This window comes from Schistocerca gregaria, chromosome 8 (genome assembly GCF_023897955.1).
Source record: "Schistocerca gregaria isolate iqSchGreg1 chromosome 8, iqSchGreg1.2, whole genome shotgun sequence".
NCBI classification, from domain to species: domain Eukaryota; kingdom Metazoa; phylum Arthropoda; class Insecta; order Orthoptera; family Acrididae; genus Schistocerca; species Schistocerca gregaria.
This window is the reverse complement of record NC_064927.1, coordinates 125,607,407-125,632,226: the sequence shown is the minus strand read 5'-3', so window position 1 is coordinate 125,632,226 and position 24,820 is coordinate 125,607,407. Positions and strand designations below refer to the sequence as shown.

The 24,820-nt window shown below is 37.3% G+C and overlaps 1 protein-coding gene across 2 annotated transcripts in view; it reads right to left on the bottom strand.

Annotated features, from left to right (window-relative positions):
• Window positions 1–1,241: 1,241 nt before the first annotated feature.
• The window catches only part of LOC126284352 (N-alpha-acetyltransferase 25, NatB auxiliary subunit), an 84,685-nt gene continuing 61,106 nt past the window's right edge, over window positions 1,242–24,820 (bottom strand). For both annotated transcript variants that reach the window (XM_049983217.1, XM_049983218.1), the window contains exons 15-17: window positions 16,942–17,223; window positions 14,939–15,052; window positions 1,242–8,718 (exon numbers count right to left, since the gene is read on the bottom strand). In XM_049983217.1, coding sequence (XP_049839174.1) covers window positions 8,431–8,718; window positions 14,939–15,052; window positions 16,942–17,223 — 684 coding nt within the window. In that variant the 3' untranslated portion in view covers window positions 1,242–8,430. The remainder of the gene's footprint in view (window positions 8,719–14,938; window positions 15,053–16,941; window positions 17,224–24,820) is intronic.

Genomic DNA, 24,820 nt, shown 5'->3' with positions numbered 1-24,820 from the left:
ATGAAGGATGTTACTTGAAAAGAGAAAGTTATTAAAGAAGTAGATGCTTTCAAGTATATAGGTAGCAAATTAACCAAGAAAGGAAACATCACACACTAAAATTTGGAGAGAATAGAAAATTGTTGAGAATTTTATTATTCTGTATTGGACACAATTAGAAATTGGAGAATATCTGCCAAAGCAAAAATCATGATGCACAAGTAGTATTATCTGCCAATTTTCTTCTATGGAAGATCTGAGCAGAATACAAGCAACAGAGATGTGCTTCCAATGAGGGATCTTAGTAAGATGAGAAGTGACAGGAGAAGGCATGAAATAATATGAAACACCCTGCTGATCAACTATGGAGAGTAACAGGCTTAAATGATATGGCCACATCAGAAAAACGGGACCAGAAAGACTTCTGAGAAGACCCCTAGAACAGACAATCCGGATGAAGACCAACTGGAAGACCATGAAAAAAATGGAGAGACTGGGAAAATGATGATATGAACTGAAAAGGACTGCAATGGGAGGAGATGCTAAATGAGGAGGGAGGAAAGAGAAGCTTGGAAGAGGCTCTGTCAATGGCCTGCACAAGCAGGAATGTTTGAAGAAGAAGAAGAAGAAGAAGAAGAAGAAGAAGAAGACTCATCAGTGTGTGGTGATGAGTTTGTATGAACAAAAGCTACACACTGTAACTGTTTATAGCCTATTTTGGAGGATATTGGCCAGGCCACTGACCAAAGGCTTTTTGTACAAATGAATAAAAATTCCTTTCCCTCTGGATGTTAGACTTATCTTTTAGGCTTCAGCTAGAGAATAACCTGTTCTGAGGATACTGTGTGGAGAGAAAAGGTCTGCATTTTAGAAACTGATTTTACTGTAGATTATCATCTTGTTGTTGTTGATCTTATTGTTGTTGTTGCGTGCACACCAGTGTGGGCACCAGCACACAGGCTCAGTTGGTATGAAGTGCTGTCAGATGCTCTATTACACATTGCAAAAATATAGCATTTAACTTCTTAAAAGCATTAAAATCCTTGGTTCTTTACAAGAACTTACATTAAAATTACTCTTTAAGGCTGCACAGCCTCATCAGCAATGACTGACAGACTACGAAGAGAAACGATTTCTTTTTACCATGACACTTGGAACTGATGATTTTACAAGACTGATTTCATCTGGAAACATTTTTAGGCCACTTGAACACACAAAAAGGTCAGATAATGGTAATTCAGTGAGAAATGTGCTACATGAAGTATATTTTTATGGCATTTAATCAAAAAACAATACACGCTGAAACTTCATTTAATAGGACTTTTTCCACACACTGTACAATATTTAGTACAAAACTGCTCATAAAAATTATGAACACAAACATGCACATCCACAAACACACAAATTAACAGTAATAAAATTCAACAAATGATGGCTGTAAAAGTAAATAACCAAAGTTAATATTGCAGGACTGTACCAAAACGTACAAAGTTTACTAAAAATTGGCATGTGTTACCGATTGCCTGTTCAGCCAGGTACAGCGATACCCAACTGATTGCAATCAATTATGACTCCTGTGTATGACTCAAATGCAATCTTTCACTGCACAAAAATGACTTTCACTTCAGCTACATGAATAATACATGTATCTGTGAGCTCTTTCACATGAAATCTGCACTACAAGGTATGACATACATAAGGGAAAGCACTGTTAAATGGTAATGTCAAAACACACATCAGCAGACAAGATACAGATAAAGAACTCACTCACAACCCCAAAAAAATTATATATGGAAAGGAAAACTTCCAGATAATGCTCCTGGTGGGGCTAAGAGATAAAAGAGTGGAAAAGCAAAATGATGAAAAAATCAGAACACTAACTGGGCAACAGTAACTGAGAGCCATCAGAGAAAGAGACTGCACTGAAAGAAGACAAGGTATGTGACGACAAGAAAGCAGTGGACGAAGACAAGACAGAAGGAAAGAAGCAGAGAAAGAAGAAGAAGTGACAACATTTATTTAGCCAGTTTCCTCTTGAGAACGAAGTCTTTTGCAATGGCACTGTTGTATAAAACATTCTCAAACTTCTTGCTGCAACAATTCAAGGTAAAACTTTCAGATTTTGATGATTACCTCTATCGTTAGGAGCAAATTACTGTCAAAACTGCTGCTGTAGTGGCCTTATATAGCCGTCAGAAGGCTTCTGATTGGTCAGTAATTACATAATGCCGTTGCTGATGGTGGCAACACCTGCATTGGTGGCACCTTTGCATAAATATTGCAATGAATATCTCCAGTTCTTCTCTGCATTGAGACTCTTCCATGCACCACTAAGATTATAGCCACTGTTAAGGTTGAAGATCTTCTGACACATTCTTACTTCTACAGCTTCAGCTTCATTATTACAGAGTCCCAGTATGCAGAGGCCTCAAACAAGACTTTCATTTTGTCATATAGTATTTTATGTTTGTTTGTGAGGCTGCACTCAGCAACTGCAGATCTCTTCTGTCCTCGATTTGTAATACGCCTTTGAGGTCCTTGACAGTGTTCAGAAATGATGTGGATGGAGTGACCTATGTGATTGCATCCACACTCATAAGGTATATTGTAAATCGCAGGGATCCTGAAGCTGAGACTGTCCTTAACAGTGTGTAGCAACTCCTCTATTTTCTTAGAAGGTTGGAAAATACACCTTGTAACTCCTCTTCTCAGGACTCTTCCAACTTTGCTGGATACAGTACCACAGAAAGGAAGGAATGTGATCGGTGCTTCATCATGAGAATATTCAAAATTTTCACGCTTCCTTTGACCAAGACACCCATCTGACTTCCAATGTACCAAAAAATTTAACAATGGCAGCCTTCATTGTTTCTCCATCTCAAAAGTGAACAGTTTGGGTGCACATTGTCCATATGTTCAGAGCTGCTACACTGTGTGGCTGGACCATAAAAGTGTTGTCAAAATAACAAGAAAATTAAGATCAACAAGGAGAGCCAAATTTAATGCACATACTTCAACATGAAAAGAGATCAGTTTTAAGTACATACTATGGTACACAGAGCAAAAACTATTTCTGACAAGGACTACCTGGATTCTGAAATTAGTCATCTGAAGTATGTGTACCGACACAATGGCTATGGGTCACTGATATGAAGTCAGCATTCTCCGAGAAAAGGATACGTGAAAATCTTGAATATTCACATGATGATGCACCAATTGCATTCCTTTCTTTCTGTGGTAATCTATCTAGCAAAATAGGAAGAGCCTTGGAAGACAAGGTACAAGATCTATTTTCTGACCTTCTGAGAAGATAAAGGAGATGCTACAACTTGTTAAGGGTAGTCTCGACCTCAGGGTCTCTGGAATTTACAACATCCGTTGTGAGCGCAGAAGCAATTACATAAATCAGACCATTTGAACGATTTCTGACCACTGTGCAGGTCATCAACGGTACTTTACAAAATTGAGAACTGGAGAAATCTGCAGTTGCTGAGCACAGCCTCACAAACAAACATAAAATACAATTTGACAAAACAAAAGTGTTTCCCAGGCCTTTATATGCTTAGAGTCTGTAATTTTATGGTCTCTAAGTACAGAGGCTGTAGAAATAAAAATGTGAGAGGTCTTCAACCGTGACAGCAGCTATAATCTTAGAGGGGCATGGAAGCGAGCTCTTGATGCAGAAAAGAGCAACAGGTGTTTGTTGCAATGTTTACACTACAGACAGAGTGGTGGTGCTACCAATGCAGAAATGACATTATGTAATTACCAACCAATCAGAAGCCGATTTTGGGCTGTATAAGACTGCCTCAGCAGCTGTTTTGATTGTCAGTTGCTCTTGATGATGCAGGTAATCAATGAAAGCTCGAAGTTTTACCCTGAACTGATGCAGCAAGTCTGAGAATGTTTTAAACATTTTCCTATTGTTAGCACTGAAAAAGACCCTCTGCTTGCACCACATAACAACCTTCTTTTTAAAACCGAAGCAGCTACAGTTTCTGTCAAATTTTGTTTTATTTAAACCACATACCGACTCGGCTTTATGTGCATTACCAGAGATTAAGAAGAACCATGACACGCAAAGTGTCATAGGGTTTTGGCTATTTGTCCTGTCTGTCACTTTTTCTTTTATTCAAAGGTGGTTGTGAAGCTGACACATACAATCTGTTCACATAAAACCAAATGTTACTAAGCCTGACAATTCTTCAGTTTGTTTAGATATCAAGGTCACTAGTCTCCTGCAAAGGCACAAGTGCCCCTCACTTCAAGAATTTTTTTTTTTTTTTTTTTTTTTTTACTAGCATGGATGATACAATATATATTCCCAACACATACTCTTAAGGCAAAGCTAGTGATACAAAAAAAAAATTAACATGTTACACGATGACAAATACAACTGCAAAGATTTTTTTATAGGGTATGGTGAAACAAGTAATACAAAGATACACCAGCAATAGCACTGCTATTCTAAATATGGTATAAACAGTGCTATCATCTGTAGAAATATCTGGTGACAAGGAAACTAGATGCAAAATATTTTCAAGGAAAAGGCTCTCTAAGCCAATGAATTTTCAAATGAATTGTAAATTAAAAAGACATATGATAAACTCTATCATCATCTTCAGCACAGTTTTGTTGATGAGGGGGATGTAATGTTGCACCAGACTACTACATCCACAAGAAATTGTTGGTCTTCCTATTATTCTAGTTCCTACTGTACTATAAACATGATCCAAAGGTAGGATGTAAACATAAACATGACTACCAAACAAAGCCCAAGTATGTTCCCTTTATGGAATGGATGGGAAGACCACAAGTGCCAAGACATAAAAGACAAGACAATAAAAGTCATTCACAATTTACTGACAATAATGTAGCCAAGGGAAAGGTATTAACATCTGTGAGCTCTGAAAGCTTTGAACATACAGAAAATACGATTTTTATGTTATTTTCACAATTATCACACTTAAAATAGCTGTGGCATTTCACAGAACTGAGATGCATAGACTCCAGTAACTTATCTTCCAAATGTGAATTTTTCCCCCAGAATTTGTTTCACACATCTACAACAGACTCCGTTCATTCCTGCTGTTGAATACTATCACCAATTAATGACAAAACATGTATCTAACACCACATAATTGTCTACAGCACACTTGAACATTTAATTTTTAAACTGTTGCTATTGTGGAGGGAAAAACAACTTATATTTCACTTGAGAATAATTATTTTGTGAATCTTAGCACCACTTTTTCAGTAGTAGAAAATATTATTTTGAAAATTATGTACCTCTCTTTTATCTAGCCTAAATAAGCAAATTGAACACAACCTATCATTTCTTATGGTGCATTATAATTAATCTAACCACATCAAATGTCATTAATCATGAAAATCATTTCCCTCAGAATCTTAAACTTTGATAAATGATGACTAATTGTGTCAAAAGAAAATTTACTCTAGAGAATTAAAAAAAAAGTTATGAAACAGATTTGTTGGCATGTACTTTCCTTCCGGAGGCGAAATCAGACAGACAGAGTGGCAAAAACACACACACACACACACACACACACACACACACACACACACACACAAATTCTAGCTTCATTAGTACCTTTGCCAAAGAGAGGAGAGAGGGAGGGATGGATATACTATGGATAGTTAAAAAGGAAGGACAGGTTACTCAGACACCAGAATGAGAGGTACCCACCTGTTGTGACCCACATATCTTTTTCCACTTCCTAAGGATGGAAGTAATAGTTCCAAAACCTATGACAGTGTGTGTGTGTGTGTGTGTGTGTGCACTCGCACATACACACACACACCTATTGGCAGTACTATACATTTTGTCTCCTGAAGGTAAGTACTTGCCAGCAATTTTGTCTAATATTTCTTTTTTAAATAATGACTAATAATACAATAAGACACATTATAAAAGCATGAACAACAGTACGATACTAGTGTAACTAAGATTCAAACAACTGTCCACCTATCCTCCTCTACACACACACACACACACACACACACACACACTCACACTCACACTTCGAAGTAACTTATTTACACAGCCAGTTCTCAAGAGTGCCATGAACTGATTCCTACTTACATACTGTACTGATGACATTGGTTGAAGAATAATGATCATAAGGCAAATAAAGGAAGACTAAATCATTATGTATTACAATACTGGCTTCTTACACTTTTTACCTCCTATATTGAACTTAATACTTTGGAGACCAAGCCCGAGCATAATTTGGGCTGTAACTGTGTTAAAAAGGCTGTGCCTGAGTAGAAATCGGATTGCAATTTTGTCAATGGTCGAACCATCATTCATTTGAAAACTGGACTCATTTTGTGTGAAATGATATACGGATGTCTCGTGACCTGCTCCCTGACTGGTATTGCCTTCTGTCATCAACTGCTGACGCAATATGATCACACTGATGTAATTTCATGCTTCTATTAGTTAGATCTAGCTGTTTGTCATAATACTGCTATAAACATGTTACATTTGCTGAGTGAGCAAGAAATTTTGGAAGCTCAAGAGGAAGAAATTGCTCAATAGCTCACCTCACACTTTTCTTGGGAGGACAATTATACTTTCTGTCATCATGATTTCAAAGTTTGTAACCTATCAAACAACTAAAATAAAAATGAAAAACAAATTTTTAAGTTACGTCAACTGAAGATAAATCAATTATATATGTGCCAGTAATGCATAAAATAACAGCATAAAAATTGCCAATTTCCTAGGCTCAATATTCTTCTAAGCGGCTCTTCTAAGTAACCGGTCTCCAAAGTGTTAGGTTTAAAAAAGTAAAAAAGTTCAAATTGCACGTAGAAACTATTTTTTTTTCACCGACAGTGCAAGAAAATGCAAATAATTCTGCCTTACTGAGCAAGATTCTTGCTATTCAATATTTGTTTTTGTACAATATTTTCAGAAACAGACACATATTATTAATAAGTAACATTACAAAAATTTCAGAACTATGAAACTCATTTCATACAGAATGAAAAATTCTTATACATATGCATAGTAGCTGTTGCTTTTATACACCATACAGTGAAGACTGAAGTAAAAGACCATACATATTTTGATCACATCTCACACATGGAAAGATGAGCAACTCACTTTAGTAAGTAGCTCGTAAAATCCAAACTGTAGATCTCTTCCCACATCTATACAAAAAATATATTTTATTATTTAGTTCACTCCTTCTCCGCAATGTTAATTTTAAGAGGAGAAATGTTGCCACTCACAATATTACCAATCATATGAATGACTAATTTGTAACTGTTAACGAAATTAATGATTTGAATGAAATACTGTTAAATTATTTGCAAGAATTCATTACAGACATTGAATTTCAAATATTAATAAGTTAGCAGCAACGAAACTTTCAGAACTAGGCAAAATAGAATTATACTTTCTTAAAAATGCAGTATTGTGAAATTTGTGGTAACACAATAACCAACAGCAGAATATTTAAAATAGACTAAAGTGTATCGCATAAGAAATTTAAGAATACTATGAAGTCAACTTCCAGTGCCATTTGTACAGACTTGTGAAGATAAATATACAAAATTAGCACGATTATGTGTACAAAATATTATAAAGTTCCTAAATGTTCATCTCTGTGTTTCCACACGTACACAGTCTTTACTGACAACACATATACATGTTACAAATGAAAATGAATGCTAGAATAAATAAAGCAAAAAAGAAATTGAGTTTTAGAAAAAAATATAAATGTTTATTACAGCTCTGTGAAGAAGAAAAATATCTATAATGAGCAGACAATTACAATGTCTGACTTCTATTTAAAATAAATAGTTTACAACAGTGTACATATAATAAGTGCCTTTCTTCTGAGCATGAACAAGCTTTCATTTTGTGTTAAACACAAACACAGTTTGCCAATTAGTTTTTTTTGCACCATCTGTTGACAGAATTATATATGTACTGATTCTGATAGTTTTATCCCTTATTTCACCATTATTATGGACCATTTATCACATCTAATCTGATTCTGTGACAAACAATGTGTGTCCTGTTGGTACCTATACATTCAGAAGGAAATGTGTTCAAATCTGATTCGTTTGTAAAACACAGCTTGGCATTTCCATTATGTTTCACATTTTGCAGAGATTAAATCTAATCACTTGTAAAATGTCTGGCATGCCACATGTTAAAATAAAAATTCTTTGCATGAGATCACATTACAATAATGCAGCATGTGAATATGAACAGAAATTGATACTGTAACCAGAGACTCACAGGGCAATGTACACCCAGACAACGTCATACATGTCAAGTTCTTAATCTTGGAAACTGTGTCAGCTTCCAGCACTCTCAATGTCATGTCCGGAGAGATCTACCACCCTACAGATTTAGGCATTACAGGCATCTGACATCCGCGCAAATAGATCTCACGCGGACTGCGACTTGAGTCAGACGGTGCCAATACTGAAGGAGGCAAGATATTTCCTCTTAATGTCAAGTACATGCAAAAGCTCTGAAAGAGAACCACGATGACTATCAGAAATGCGAGTATTGACAACATTCTTATGTTGTTTAGTTTCTTCTGAGATTGTCACCACAGAATCCAATTCTGGTGCCAGCTGCTGTGTACGCCAATATTCCAGAGCACCTGATAACTCATCAGTTGCCTCACCCAGAAGTCGCACCAGTTGACCGAATGCTATCAGCTGTCTCGTTGGCACTGGTGGTGCTTGCGCCTGCCAACATGTAGAATATAAGTAATTTCCTAGTATCAACTGTGGAACTGTGAATAACAACTGTGTCTGAAATTATGAAATGTTGGGGGGGAAAAAAAGGAGGAGGGGGATGATGTGATGTACATGTAAAGACAAACAAATGATTACAATTTTGGAAAAAAAAACTGGATGACTTATTCAAGAGAAAGAGCTTCACAAACTGAATGAGTCAATAACATGTTAATTGACCTCTGACCCATAGTCCAATGGCGTGTTAGTTTGTCAGAATCCCCAACTAATTGGAGGACCCTGCCCATAATGTTCCAAATGTTCTCAAGTGGGAGGGGGACACCTTGCTGGTCAAGACAGGGTTCAGCAAGCATGAAGGTAATGAGAAGAAACTCCCCATATCTAGGAGGCATTATCTTGCTGAAATGTAAGACCCGGACGGCTTGCCATGGAGGGCAACAAAACGGGGCATCGAATATCGTCGACACACGACTGTGCTGTAATAGTGCCACAAATGACAGCCAAAGGGGTCCTGCTATAAGAATAAATGGCAGAGTCTTTGGCCTGGAATTTCATTGCCTGGAGTAGAATTGCCTTCAGTGGCGAGTCTCGCATCGAACTGAGCTCTGATCACCAGTGAATACATCTTGTCTGGAGCTTGGGATTTTTATGATAGAATGTGCCAACTGGACAGAATTTGGTGCGATATCCCTCAGGCGCACATCCAACAATTTTTATAATCAATACCAAGCTGAATAATTGTTTGCATAAGACGGGAAGTAGACCAGCATATTACGGACTTGTTCAATTTGTGAAGCTCACTCTCTTAAACAAATCATCCAGTTTTTCTGAAACTGCAATCATTTGTTTGCCTGTAGATGTACATCACATCTACTGATTTCCATCCCATTTGGATAACTCCATCATGGTGGTCATATTTTTTTGGTCTTAGTGTGTACATCTCGTTTTTCCTTCAAAAGGGTATCTAGTTAAACAACTGAAAGATATGCTATGGCATAATTTAAATGATTGATTAACTTTATGTGTATTATGAACATTCAAAATAATACACTACTGGTTTATAAACAACAGGAGTGAATCAAATATTATAAGTCAAAGCACACTAGTATTGCTGATGCATCCTACTTTGACCATACAGTGGTCAATGCTGAAAATTCAAATACTACTTCAGCTTTGCAGTGGAGAAGATTAAGTAGAATCTCTGGCACATTCCTTTCTTCCATTTACTGATATAATAGTAGACTCACGGAAAATCTGAGATAGATACTACATACCCCCAATGAGTACAGGTGCAGATGTATGGTGTATGACAGATGAGTTAATCTCACTAGCATCTACTCTTATTTTAGTCTCTCTCTCTCTCTCTCTCTCTCTCTCTCTCTCTCTCTCACACACACACACACACACACACACACACACACACACACACACATACATTCATTATGTGTTCAATGATTGATAGATGATTCAGCTGGGGTGCACTTCTGGAAGAGCGGGTAAAAGGATGTGTGTGTACGGGTTTTAGACATTTTTTATATCTCAGAAGAAGTTTGTCCTAATGTTTAACTGACAACGGTCCTGATCTGTCATCTAAATATTTGTATTTATCCTGGAATTTCCATTCCCAAAATACAGAAGTCACCTGTTAGCAGAATCTGTCAAAAGGAATAACTTGTTTGTTGGCAGCATATTGTTCCTGTAGGAAACAAACAACAAAGAGATTACGCAAAGGCCAAATGTAACCAGAAATAAAATTGCCAATACTTAATCAAATAATACAGCAAAGAATTCACCCAGAAGCTGAAGTCCCAAGAGCCAGATAACTGAAAGCAAGTGCCAGAAGCACAAGTGAAGACAGCTAACAAAATGGCTCGACTAAGAAAACCGAAGAAACATCCATGGTGGACCAGAAAATGAGAGATGGTTTTGAGACAAAGGCAGCTTGTGTGGCAGGAATGGAACTCACAGAAGAATAAAGGTAACTGGATGAAATTCCTTGATGTGAGAAAATACACTGCTAGAACTATCTGTGTAGTAAAATGTGCTTTCCACAAGAACCAACTGCTAAGGATTGAGCAAGACTTCAGTAACAACATTTTAGACTTCTATAAGACTTTATAATGAAATCACACCAAGTATAATCCCTCAAAGTACACTTCAAAGGTCCCGAAAGTAAAGTTTTCTAGAACAATAAGGATAACTGTCCTATACTGGCAAATTATTTTGATTTCACCCTCAATTGTGAGGCTTCTAAATCAAGTTTCTAGTTTGAAAGCAGCACACTCATCCACTCTGATTCATCATCTCCTAGAAGAGAAAATATTAAACAGAGCATACATTTACTACAGCAACATTTGGGGAACTGGGGATCTTCCATGTGCCTAATCCTCTACAATGATTCACCGATTTCACAAGAGAGGTGACTGAATGAGCATAGACAATTATCATGACATTTCTCTTTTCCAAATAACATACAAGATTCTTTCAAAGGCACCTTCACTCTAGGAGGAAAAAAAGGGGGAAGGTTGGACTCTCATTTGGGTAAACACTGAAGACAGTTCCGTAAAGGATGATCATGTGCCAAATACATAATGAATCTTAAATGTTTTCTCTCTCACCTGAAATGAAGAAGTAAGAAATTCGTAGAGACCTCCATAGATTTCAAAAAGGTTTAAGGTTCACTTGACCAAATAGTGGTTCTTTAAATCCTCAAAGTATCTGGCTTCGATAACAAAACAAGTGTTTTTATCTTACAGACTCTTACTGACACTACCTCCAATGTGAAGTTTATGGGCAAGGTCTCAGACGGTTTTGAATTCAAGGTGGACTGGCAAGAAGATGGACTGGCAAGAAGATGGACTGTGGCCTCTACATTTCAATTGGGAATTTGAGAAACTGAGCTAAGACTGGCCAGAAAGGGCTGAGTGGAGTCATGCTTGCTATAGAAACACGAATCAGTCAGCTAGCTTTTGGAGGTAACCTTGCAATTGTTTTTCTGATTCACTGGATACAGTTGCAGAACACAAATCAATGAACTGAAGACGCAAGCAGTGGGAACACCAGGTCTCCAATGAGAAAACTGAATTTATTAGAAATGTCAAGTCACAACCCAAACTACCAGTGGTACACACACACACACACACACACACACACACACACACACAATGTTTATTAGAAATGTCAAGTCACAACCCAAACTACCAGTGGTACACACACACACACACACACACACACACACACACACACACACACACACACACACACACAATGGTGGGGGAGAGATAGGGATGGGGGACAGAGGGGCAGGGGAGATGGGGACATGGGGACAGAGGGGCGGGGGAGAGAGGAAGGGGGATAGAGGGATGGGGACGGGGGGAGAGGGAGGGGGAGGAGGTGGAGATGGAAGGAGAGGAGGAGGGGGGGATGGAGAGAGGGGGGGGGGGGGAGAAAAAGAAAATCGGATAGAGAAATTAGAAATAAGAGGGAGGCAGATCATGTGGAAAATCCTAGACCTTGTCAACAAAAATGGTGAATTCAGGAGATAACACATTAACGCACTCTATAAAAGCATGCAGAAGAGATCACAGAAATCATTCATAGAAGGACAATTGTTTTCTATGGCTACACTGCTCATTTATTTGATTACTACAAGATTGAGCAGTCAAGATATTCCATTAGTTTCTCAATAAGGAAACCAAAGAAGCATAGTTCACTGATGTAGAAAAAAGATCTATAAGAAGTGGTGATAACACTGGAGAATATCCATAGACACATTCAGTGTAAGAACAAACATTAAGTACACTTTGGTTTCCAAAAAATGCCAGAACTAAAAATTGGCAAAACATGGACTGAAGTGACGAAAGAATAGTACAGGAAACAAATGCAGGAATACTAACCTGGAGTTATAACTCAGGTGGAAGGAAAAGGAAAAGTGTAGTTGAAACGATGTAGTCTGGAGATGGCCAGGAAATGTATATATATAACAAAGAGGAAAAATTACCTAGCTTCATTGTGGTAAATCAAATATAGTTTTCAAAACATTGAATCGAAGGAATCTGGCATGGGAAGTTAATGAGCATTGTCTGTTATGACCTATGGCAGTAACATATTTATGAATTTTAAATATTACAACAATTAAAAAGCATTTCTCAATAGGTCTTAGCGAGATGCAAGCTGAAAATTACTGAGAGAGACAAGAAAATAAATGGGTTAGAACACAATTACTGTGAAAGGTACATTATGACAATAATGAAACAGAGGTGGAGGAGGATATGTAGCCATGAAAGTGGATGGTAAATGGGCAGGAAGTTCTTTGTTGGGTCTAAAGAACTGATGAAAGATCAATATGATGAGCTAGTGTAGGTGAGTAGACATCATTACTTGATATGTAGTAGAGGTATAAACATATATTAATGAAGATTGAAATCAGTGAAAAAAGTAAAGAAGAACACTTTATCCGATATGTGTCAAATTGTTACTGCTGCTCATGATGATGATTCACACACAAAGCTTTGTGATATAGCTGGAATTGTTTGTGTTACAAGCAATAACCACATGAACAACAAATCAACCATACACCACAGAACTATTCAGTTCTATGAGCATGGCAGAAACAGGATATCCAGATTATTCAAAATTTGATTGGTCAAGGTAACAATTTGTACTCAAATCTAGTTCATTAAACTTCCTTATGTAACTTCAATGTGACACATATATAAATATTTCAAAAATTAACTACGCTGAATTTCTCTTGGATTAATTTCTTATTTTTAATGTGCTGATTCTTACAACATCTGTATTTCTCATGAAAGTGTTGCTAGCAGATTTTGCTGCTGTGCTTGTTAGATTCCAACCTCTTCCATTACACTTTGCTTGAACTGGTTTTTATCCACAATGTCACATACTTCATTCATTAATTAAACAATTAAGTAAGATCTTTGCAAAATATATCATGATTTTCAATGGCCCAGTAATTACTCATACCACAGCTACATGCAACCTGTATGCGGCAGTATGCATCTCAGTCAGGTCAGTGCCTAAGAACTTGCATGAGGCTTATATAATAAAAGTTTGTTAATATTTTGATTAGACTTTGTTGTGGTTGGTAGAAGGTTTGGACCACCACCATTGCCATTGGAATGACTGTTGTGGGTATAGTGACTTTCATGATGGACTGCACTAGGTCAAATATTGCTGCGTATCTTTCGTTGACAAATTTCTGCAAGAGTATTTTTCTGTGTTGTATGGTGTAGATAAGAATAGTGTCTTGCGCAAAACTTAATAATTTCTTGATGACTTGCACCTACTACTGATTCTTGGACAGCGTTTCAAAAAACTGTGCTCCAAATAACGTTGTAATTCATCTGATGAATTCTGCAACTGGAGTCTTGTTTGGCTTTGTAAGGAGAACATGGCTTTTGTGCTAGTCATCTTACGGAGCTGAGAAGCTGGTCACTGTCCCAACAACAGGACATCAAGGACAATAAATGTGTGAAAAAGTGTGTGTACATTATTAAGTAAATATCATCCACTACTGATTTTCACTTTCGGAACTACAAACTGAGGTGCTACAGAAAAGGCAATCGAGAAGAGACTAGAAATCAGGTGAGTCACCTTAAGAAAGTAAGGAAGATTGGGTTTAACATCCCATCAACATTGAGGTCATTAGAGATGGAGCATAAGCTTGGATTGTATCATGGATGGGGAAGGAAATTGGATGTGCTCTTTGAAAGGAGCCATCCCAGCATCTATCCAGAGTGATTTACAGAAATCACAGAAAAAATTAAATCAGGAAGGCCGAATATGGGTTAGAGCCGTCGTCCTCCCGAATGTGAGTCCAGTGTGCTAACCACTGCACAACCTGGTTTGGTGTGGATCATCTTCCAATATATAACTATGGAAGATGGTAATCCCATCCAACATCAGATTGCTTGTTGCTATCATTAGCCTGTCTAGTAACTGCAATAATGGACCAAAACATTCCTCAAACTTTCAGAGGGATTCTTGTATTTTTAATAACTTATCAGCCCTCTTTCTGCTCTATACAGATAACAGTAAGGTGAGTGATGACTGTCTCTATCACTTAATTTCACATTTGAATAGTTCCTTTTCCATTAACTTTTCATTAAATTGATGACAATTTTTTATCCATACGCTTTCAGTAATACAATTTAGCCTACAATAATCAAAGTTATAACAAAGAAAGAATTACCTGTTGATTTACTGTTGCATCTTTTTTCTTCTTTCCTTTCTTTGGAACAGGTGTAACTAATGGTTTTAGGTGACTATGACAAACTCCACAAAGTAGGACTGCCAGGCTAATAGACTGTAATGCAAGAGGAACATTCTTCATGCATAAATTGCCTTACAAACAAGGTAAGGGAGCAAAGGGAGGTAAATTTGTATGTACATAACATTATGAACACACATTTGATGACAATCATACATATTTATAGCAATAAAAAACAACAGATGTAACATCTAATAAAGTAAATTGACTCCGTAAATGTCTGAAGATGGACTAGTAAGCCAAAAACCAGTTAACAATAAAAGTAATATTGTAGAACAAAAGCAAACTGGTGCTTTTCATTTATTAAATTGACTTTATTTAAATACCATTAAATGATGTAATTGGTTCAGATCACCTATAAAATCTGTACTACTTCTTTCAACCATCTAGTATGCATTACATTATATGTAGAATTTCCAATGAACTGATCAAAAAATTAAACTCAATTGCATATATTAATTGATTCTCCTGTTCCTATAGTGGGCCATGAACACAGTTACAGATATAAATTAATTACATTCCTGTCCTGTTAACTATCAGATGATGTATTGAGTTTCCTCGATACATAAACTGTGTAAATTCGTAATAATACATTTAAATCTCTAAATATCTGGCCAGTAAGCCCATTAGTAACAGGTAAGTCAGTTTGGGTTGAACTTCTTGTAGTATGTTCCTTGTGACTCATGCCACTATCTCAGCTTACTTGAAGAGAGCACTTATATATCTGGTGGGGACAGCACATAAACTGAAGTAGAGGTCCTCAGCAGTGCGACTGACTTTGTCGTTTCCTTACATATATAATGTTGATGGTGCTACTCGTCCTTACTTTGTGCGATTGCAATGAAATGAAAATAATTTACATACCCAAACATGTACATTTTATGACTTTTGACATCCGTTGCATACTGTCTCCACAGTGTTGCAGTTTTAATGGCAGAGCAGTGAAGTTAAGAACCAGAGATGGCAGCCTTTTCTGTTCTCTTTGTGGGTACCATTTGTTCCTGTTCAACTTAAGTTGAATGAATTTTCTCTTAAAGTTGAAAGTTTCCTGTGGGTACACAGCTTCTTTGGAGGAACTCCTGTGTTAGTGAACATCATATGCTCAATTTGTTTGTGCATTGCAATCTCTGTGTTGTACAGTTTGCCTCCACAGCTGAGTGGTCAGCATGGATCAATGCCAATTGAGAGGCCACAGTTTGATTCCTGGCCAGTTTAGAGGTTTTCTCCGTTTGAGGACTGCATGTTGTGTTATCCTCCTCACCATTTCACCTTCATCAACAAGCTAGTCACTAAAGCAGTGCCGAATAAAAAGACTAGCACCAGGCCATCAAAATCCCCAAAAGGGGACTCCTGACTAAAATAAGCCACATGCGTATTTCATTTCTATATTATAAGATTTCACATTTAAAATGTGTGTACAATTTAAGTAAAAACTGTAAACTGTTCCAGTGTCGAACAAAATAACTGTGAAAAACAGCAGCAAACTCATATGTAGAATGAGAAATATAAAGAACCAGCGACACTTAGTTGAAAGAACAGATCAGACACTAGTTCAATTAGCATTCCACCTCAACGTAATTCTTCAGCACATTACATTAGCCGAGTAAGTCCAAGCCTGTTTCTTATATAGTAAACAATGTTTCATGTAATATGGATTACTGTGGAACAAATCTATCTTCTGAACAAAGAAACCTAAATTCTAGGTACATTATGTATCATCTTCATAGAAAGATGTCACACACACACACACACACACACACACACACACACACACGCAGAGAGAGAGAGAGAGAGAGAGAGAGAGAGAGAGAGAGAGAGAGAGAGGGAGCACTTGTGTATACACAATGCCCTTATTGTAAGTAAAGCAACTAATAGGTTATCACTCAGTATGGTTATTCAAATGTTTTAATTTGAAATATTCTAACCTCAATAGTTATGACTGCAGTCTCCAACAAACTGTGACGGTTGCCAAGTTGCTCCATTGCTGAAAGGGATTCTTCAGAACGTATTCTTGAGGAAACTCGCATGGCAGCAGCTTCTGCTAATCCAGCAGCTTTACCACAAAGAAACACTGTCGCTTGACCACTTGCATCATCTCCACGAGATACCGAAGATACTAACCGCAACATCTCCACCAAGAGTTGTATGTACAATGGGCAGCTCAGGTAGCCATGTAAACGTGATGGCAAAGGCGCACTGACCACATCCTGTGCAACAACAACAAATGGCTGATAAAGAGCAGCAAGAATGAGATTTTTTGCTGTGGATTTTCCTCCACTTAGATTTAAAATAATAATATTATCTTTTGCTAAACCATGTATTCCTGGTATTATTCACTGATACTATAGAACATCCATAACTGCCCAGCTGAGATGATCCCGTTTCTGTGCACAATATTTTATACGCTGCTCTAATCACATTTGTCAGGTGATGAGTGTAATGATCTTACAACTGTTTCATTCTGGACTTTTACATGGCACTTGTAAACGAAAATTAAAAAATACACACATAAAAAAAGTTTTGCATCACTCTGGTTCCCAGAACTCCCATACATAGATGTTGAATGTGAATACCGTATCACAGACACAGTCATTTTGACTGTTCAGAGATGTCACTAAACCAGCCCAAAGATGTAAACAACTATGCATGAACAGCACCTATTAGACAGAGGGGGTCTGACAGCCGATCTGTTCCAATCATTCCACCAGGAAGGAGGTACACTGTTTGGGTTGTCTGTAGTTCAACCATGCCTAGAAGGTCAATACCACAGTTCGATTGTGTCCGCATTGTTACTTTGTGCGAGGAAGGGCTCTCAACAAGAAAAGTGTCCAGGTGTCTCGGAGTGAACCAAAGTGATGATGTTCAGACATGGAGGTGATACAGAGAGACAGGAACTGTCGATGACATGCCTCGCTCAGGCTGCCCAAGGGCTACTACTGCAGTGGATTATGACTCAGAGGAACCCTGACAGCAATGCCAACATGTTCAATAATGCTTTTTGGGCAGGCACAGGATGTCATGTTATGATTCAAACTTTGTGTAATAGGCTGCATGATGCACAACTTCACACCCGATGTCTATGGCGAGGTCCACCTTTGCAACCACAACACCAGGCAGTGCGGTAAAAATGGGCCCAACAACATTTTGAATGGACCGCTCAGGATTGGCATCACATTCTCTTCATCAATGTCACATATGCCTTCAACCAGACACGCACTGGATACGTGTTTGGAAGCAACTCTGTCAGGCTGAATGCCTTAAACACACTGTCCAGTGAGTGCAGCAGCAAGATGAAGCTTCCCTCCTGTTTTGGGGTGGCATTATGTGGGGCCAACATACGGCACTGGTAGTCATGGAAGGTGCCGTAATGGCTGTATGATACACAAATACCATCCTCCGAGCGATAGTGCAACCATATGGGCAGCATATTGGCGATGCATTCGTCTTCACGGACGACAATTCACGCCACCATCGAGCACATCTTGTGAATGACACCCTGCAGGATAAAGAAATCACTCGACTAGAGGGGCCAGCATGTTTTCCAGACATGAACCATATTGAACATGCCTGGGGTAGATTGAAAAGGGCTGTTTATGGACAACATGATCCACCAACCACACTGAGGGATCTACATTGAATCGCCACTGAGGAGTGGGACAATTTGGACCAACAGTGCCTTGATGAACTTGTGGATAGTATGCCACAACAAATACAGGCATGCATCAATGCAAGAGAATGTGCTACTAGCTACTAGAGGTACCGACGTGTACAATCTGGACCAACACCTCTGAAGATCTGGCTGTATTATGGTACAACATGCAATGTGGGGTTTTCATGAGCAATAAAAAGGGCAGAAATGATGTTTATGTTGATCTCTACTCCAATTTTCTGTACAGGTTCCGGAGCTCTAGGAACTGAGGTGACGCAAAACTTTTTTTGATCTGTGTGTATTGCTTGATTATTTCTTTCCTTTCTACCCTTTCCCCATCTACAAATCCATAACCACTCCAACTAACAAATCCTTTGTAAAAGTTTGGTGATAACATATTCAGTTGTACTGGAAACATCACAGGAAACTGTTTGTCGAGTTTTCTCACACATGCAGGAAAATAGAAAAATATTTTATTTACAGAAAATAAATCAAATTCTTCTCATCACTCAATAGGAAGTTGTTTATTATATTTCCTCTTAGCTCTTATTATTTTTGCTGTCCTTTAACTTGATTATGCTTACAAGTTGGTGGAATCAAATTTGCCACCTTCATAAATAAAAATTGGAATTCACAGTCTTAGTTATTTGTATGGATAACTGGTTTAAGCTTTCCAGAAATCAGATACAAGTGTTACGCTATTAAGATTGTCAATGTGTAGACTGCTACATGGCAGAAGATACTCATATGGCTGCAAATTCTCTGCATTGCTGCCTTATACAATATGATGGCGGCTCTGAAGTCAAAACCAATTACCTATTCAAATAAAATAAAACGTGACCAGAGGCCATGAATATTATAATTTATTTAGATATCAAGGTAACTGGCCTTATCTAAAAGCCAAAGTGGCTTTATTTTATGACATTACATGTCTCTGGCCAGTCAGGTTTTCGTCAGTTCATTTGAATTTTCTGTTCTTTTCCTAAAGCATAACACGCTATTAAAAAGCCAATATTCTGGTAAGGAGGTTCTTGATAGTTCAGCTGAACCATCAAATCAATAATACGACAACAAATATATAAGTTAAAAAAATGAAACTAATTCAGGCATTCTGAAAGACACCATCATCTTTACACAGCATCCATGCAAAAAACTTAATCTAATTTTAAAAAATCAACTAAAGCCACAGAAACAGTTTTTATATATTGCTTTGTAACAGTCAATAGCAATCAGATTAAATTATATTACTGTTTATCAAATATACCTAATGTGAAGTTATTTAAAATTTGTTTTTACATGACACAAAATGGGGATGTATTATGAATAAAACAGGCTAGAAAAACATCACAAAATTGATAAGTTGTCTCATAAACTTGCATATTGGAGCATCAAAGAATTTTATTTAGTCACACATGCCCTAGTAGTTCATAATGCCCACTCAACAACAGGAAGGTAGACAGTGCATGAAATACTGAAACATATGAAAAGGAACCAAAGGATGTAACATCATCTTACAATCTCTAAAAAAGTCAAAGTGTTCTCTTTTCACAATCCTTTGACAGAGTGGTATACTAGAGCTAATTAAAATGACTCCCAACTGACAACAATCACAAGAAGTGATCAGCTCTGAATTACTATGTATTAGGCTATGATATCATGTTATGCTTTTCATGCATTAGACTTTGTGATAGAGTACCAGAAAAGGATGCCAAAGACAAATGTTCAAATTTTACACATGACCAACAAAGCATTCTCTGGCAGGATAAATTTAGATATGAAGACCCACACAAAAACTAGTAGCTATCCAAATTGTACTTGTACTCATAAATCAGTTGGTACCCAAATTCTACTCATCCTAAGAATCTGCCCTGGTAACAGTTAAGCATTAATTTTTCACACTAACATTTATTGCAATACAACAGTCATTTCTAACTGATAAGCAAAATGAAGTATCTATGACTGGCAGCTTGACAAGGAGCTTACACTGTTGGTAAACAGATTAGAGTCACCTATCTATCTGCTTAGTGACTGCACTGGTCCCAAAATGAATGGTGATATAGAGGAAGATGAAAACTGAACTCCGTCATATGAAATGATCTCACCAAGAAGATTTCATGATATTTAACCTTTTCAATCATTACACAAATTTTGCAAAAATGAACATGTAGCCTCTGTTTTTGAAAAAAAAATCCACAGTCAATGGTTTTACCACAAATTTTACTGTTTTTCTACAGATTGGAAGTAGTTTGGTGGAACTGAAACCGTTTGTAATATTAGTACATTAAAATATATGCAAATCTACAGGAGGACAATAAAATTTGCTGGAAATTGTTCAAATGCTGAAATGACTGATAAGGAGAAAAGCAATTTTGGTTGATTTTCTCTTCCATGATCACCTAATGGAGGAAAAGGAAAATAGGCTTGAAGAGCTATCTGTGGGGTTCTATATAGATTATGCAACTTAATTAGCTCCCTTTTAGCAGCAGTTTATTACAGGAAACAGGTAAAGGCCATTTTTAAGTCCGTTTGTTGGACTGTTTAACACAACTATAGGCTTACATTGCTGACATGAAGCTGTTGTATAATTGTGAAATGCATTTTATGCTGGTTTATTATGACAAAAAATTTCCTCATGATATATATATATGGCAAGTACTAGTATGTTGCTCGAGTATTCTTGCAAAAATAAAGGCTTAGAATTTTAACACTGTGCTGCACAACGTTCCTCTTATAGTTTCTGTCACAAGTTGCACCTTTGTGATGCTCCCATGCTTATTAAATAAACTCCTGAAGAAGTGGCTACTGTAGTTTGGGCCTTCTATATCCTTTATTAATCCTACAAAGCAAGGATTCCAGTGTGACAAGCAGGACTCGAGAACTGGTTGAACAAAGATTTTTCATGGGTACATAACATTCCTTTAGGACTCTTCAAAGAACGTCAGTCCAGAATCTCCTTTTTCAACTAATTTTATATGGCGACGTGAATATTCCACTTGTTTTGAAACACACACAAATTCAAACTTTGTGACCAATTCAGTGTTGAAGCTATGGTTTGTTTGTTTTGTTTTGTTTTAGGGCACAAAAACAACTAGGGTGATATGCGCCCATATCAGAAATGGAGAACACGAGGACAGGATAGGAGTTAAAAACAACTATACATTAGGCCCAAGGAAGGAAGGAAAGACCGCTAAAAACAGGGACTTGGAGAAAGGTTCATAAAAAAAGCCATAGAGAAATGAAGATCCTGAATTAAAGATTAAATTCCTTCGCCGTAAAGTTACGACACAAAGAGCTCGCGTATAGTTCGCTAAAACGGCCAGAGGATGTAAGCGTTAAAAAGGCATTCTGTCCGGAAATGGTAAACAGCCAAAGGTTGAGGGCAATGAGGACAAAGTGGTGGGAAAGCACCACTTAACAAATGGCGATGGCTAAAAAGACAGAGCCCAAACATTGCCTTTCATGGGCACATTATTGTTGCACCTTAAATCACTCTACACACATACAAAATTTGTATTGTTGTCACCAATTCCTGTAATGGTTCAATAACAGTTTACTATACCATAAAGGCTGCTGAAAAGCAGGGAAGATTGTAAGGAAATAGGAGGAGAAGGCTAAACTAGGAATAAAGAAAAAATGATGCTCAAAGGGGAAGAAAATCACTCACTAAAGAAAGAGGTTAGCAACTGAAGAAAAAAGGTTACTCAATAAAAAAAAATGGTGGGAGGGGAGGCATTGGCAAACAAAGATAATGGATCACTAAACAGGTGTGAAGCAGAAGAAGAAGAATTGCTAAGTATGGAAGAAAGGTCACTGAAGGTGGAAAAAAATACCACTGAAGACATTTATGTACTCCACGAGCAGCGACAGTGCTATAATACTCCCTTAAGGTATTCCTCAAGCTACTCTCACATCTGTTGATATATCTCTCTTGAGTAAACAAGTCTGTCTTCTATTTCCTACGAAGTCTTCAATCTAACCATGATGCTAATCTGATATTTTATAAGCCACACTTTGTTTGATGCATGAGAACTCAGAATTGAACCAAATGCTTTTCATTCATTAAGGAATAACACTTCAAACTGTACACTGCATTTACTGCCTTCTGTACTTCATAGAAGAGCATAGTAAGCTGCATGAAACTGCATTATGTTTTAGTTTGGTTTCTACGAAGAACTGATGTTTTCTTTTGAACTGTAAATGTTAGTTTCCATTCTGTAACTTGGGCATTTATTTTCTCTTATTGATGATTTGGTGGTCCAACTTAACTGTCACAAGGATTCATCCAAAATGTTGCTTTGTCACTTCCATTATACTGTTAGGAAATAAACTGAGTAAAAATGTATCTGGTCATATAACAAACAATTTTAAGGAGAGCCATACTGTTTTGTAAATTTTAAGCAAGTACATGCATGTCCATGAACAGCAAAAAGTGATAAGATTTAAGAAACTATATGAAAACAATTTACTATGTGAGGTGGGTGAGATTTATTTTCTGGAACTGAAGTGATCTTTTGTTAAAAAAGTATTTTTTATTGTTACTTGTTGTAACAATGAAAGAGGAAGCCACCTGGTAGAATTTTGCACAGAGCACAACTTAATCATAGCTAACACTTGGTTTAAGAATCATCAATGAAGGTTGTATACATGGAAGAACCCTGGAGATACTAAAAGGTATATAATAATAAATAAATAATAATATTATTCCCTAATATTATTTCATAATTCCATAATAATAATAATAATAATAATAATATATAATGGTATGACAGAGATTTAGGAACCAGGTTTTAAATTGTAAGACATTTCCAGTGGCAGATGTAGACTGACCACAATCTATTGGTTATAAACTGAAGATTAAAACTGAAGAAACTGCAAAACGGTGGAAATTTAAGGAGATGGGACCTGGATAAACTGACTAAACCAGAGGTTGTACAGAGTTTCAGGGAGAGCATAAAGGAACAATTGACAGGAATGGGGCAAAGAAATACAGTAGGAGAAGAATGGGTAGCTTTGAGGGATGAAGTAGTGAAGGCAGCAGAGGATCAAGTAGGTAAAAAGATGAGGGCTGGTAGAAATCCTTGGGTAACAGAAGAGATACTGAATTTAATTGATGAAAGGAGAAAATATAAAAATGCAGTAACTGAAGCAGGCAAAAAGGAATAGAAACGTCTCAAAAATGAGATTGACAGGAAGCGCAAAGAGACCTTTGGAGATAGAGAACAGCAAGAGCTCAGACGGAAACCCAGTTCTAAGCAAAGAAGGGAAAGCAGAAAGGTGGAAGGAGTATATAGAGTGTCTATACAAGAGCGATGGACTTGACGACAATATTATGGAAATGGAAGAGGATGTAGATGAAGATGAAGATGAAATGGGAGATACGATACTGCGTGAAGAGTTTGGCAGAGCACTGAAAGACCTGAGTCGAAACAAGGCCCCCGGAGTAGACAACATTCCATTGGAACTACTGAAGGCCTTGGGAGAGCCAGTCCTGACAAAATTCTACCATCTGGTGAGCAAGATGTACGAAACAGGCGAAATACCCTCAGACTTCAAGAAGAATATAATAATTCCAATCCCAAAGAAAGCAGGTGTTGACTGATGTGAAAACTACCGAACAATCAGTTTAATAAGCCACAGTTGCAAAATACTAACACGAATTCTTTACCGACGAATGGAAAAACTAGTAGAAGCCGACCTTGGAGAAGATCAGTTTGGATTCCGTAGAAACACTGGAACACATGAGGTAATACTGACCTTACGACTTACCTTAGAAGAAAGATTAAGGAAAGGCAAACTTACGTTTTTGGCATTTGTAGACTTAGAGAAAGCTTTTGACAATGTTGACTGGTATACTCTCTTTCAAATTCTAAAGGTAGCAGGGCTAAAATACAGGGAGCGAAAAGCTATTTACAATTTGTACAGAAAGCAGATGGCAGTTATGAGAGTTGAGGGGCATGAAAGGGAAGTAGTGGTTGGGAAGGGAGTAAGACAGTGTTGTAGCCTCTCCCCAATGTTATTCAATCTGTATATTGAGCAAGCAGTAAAGGAAACAGAAGAAAAATTCGGAGTAGGTATTAAAATCCATGGAGAAGAAAAAAAAAAACTTTGAGGTTCGCTGATGACATTGTAATTCTGTCAGAGACAGCAAAGGACTT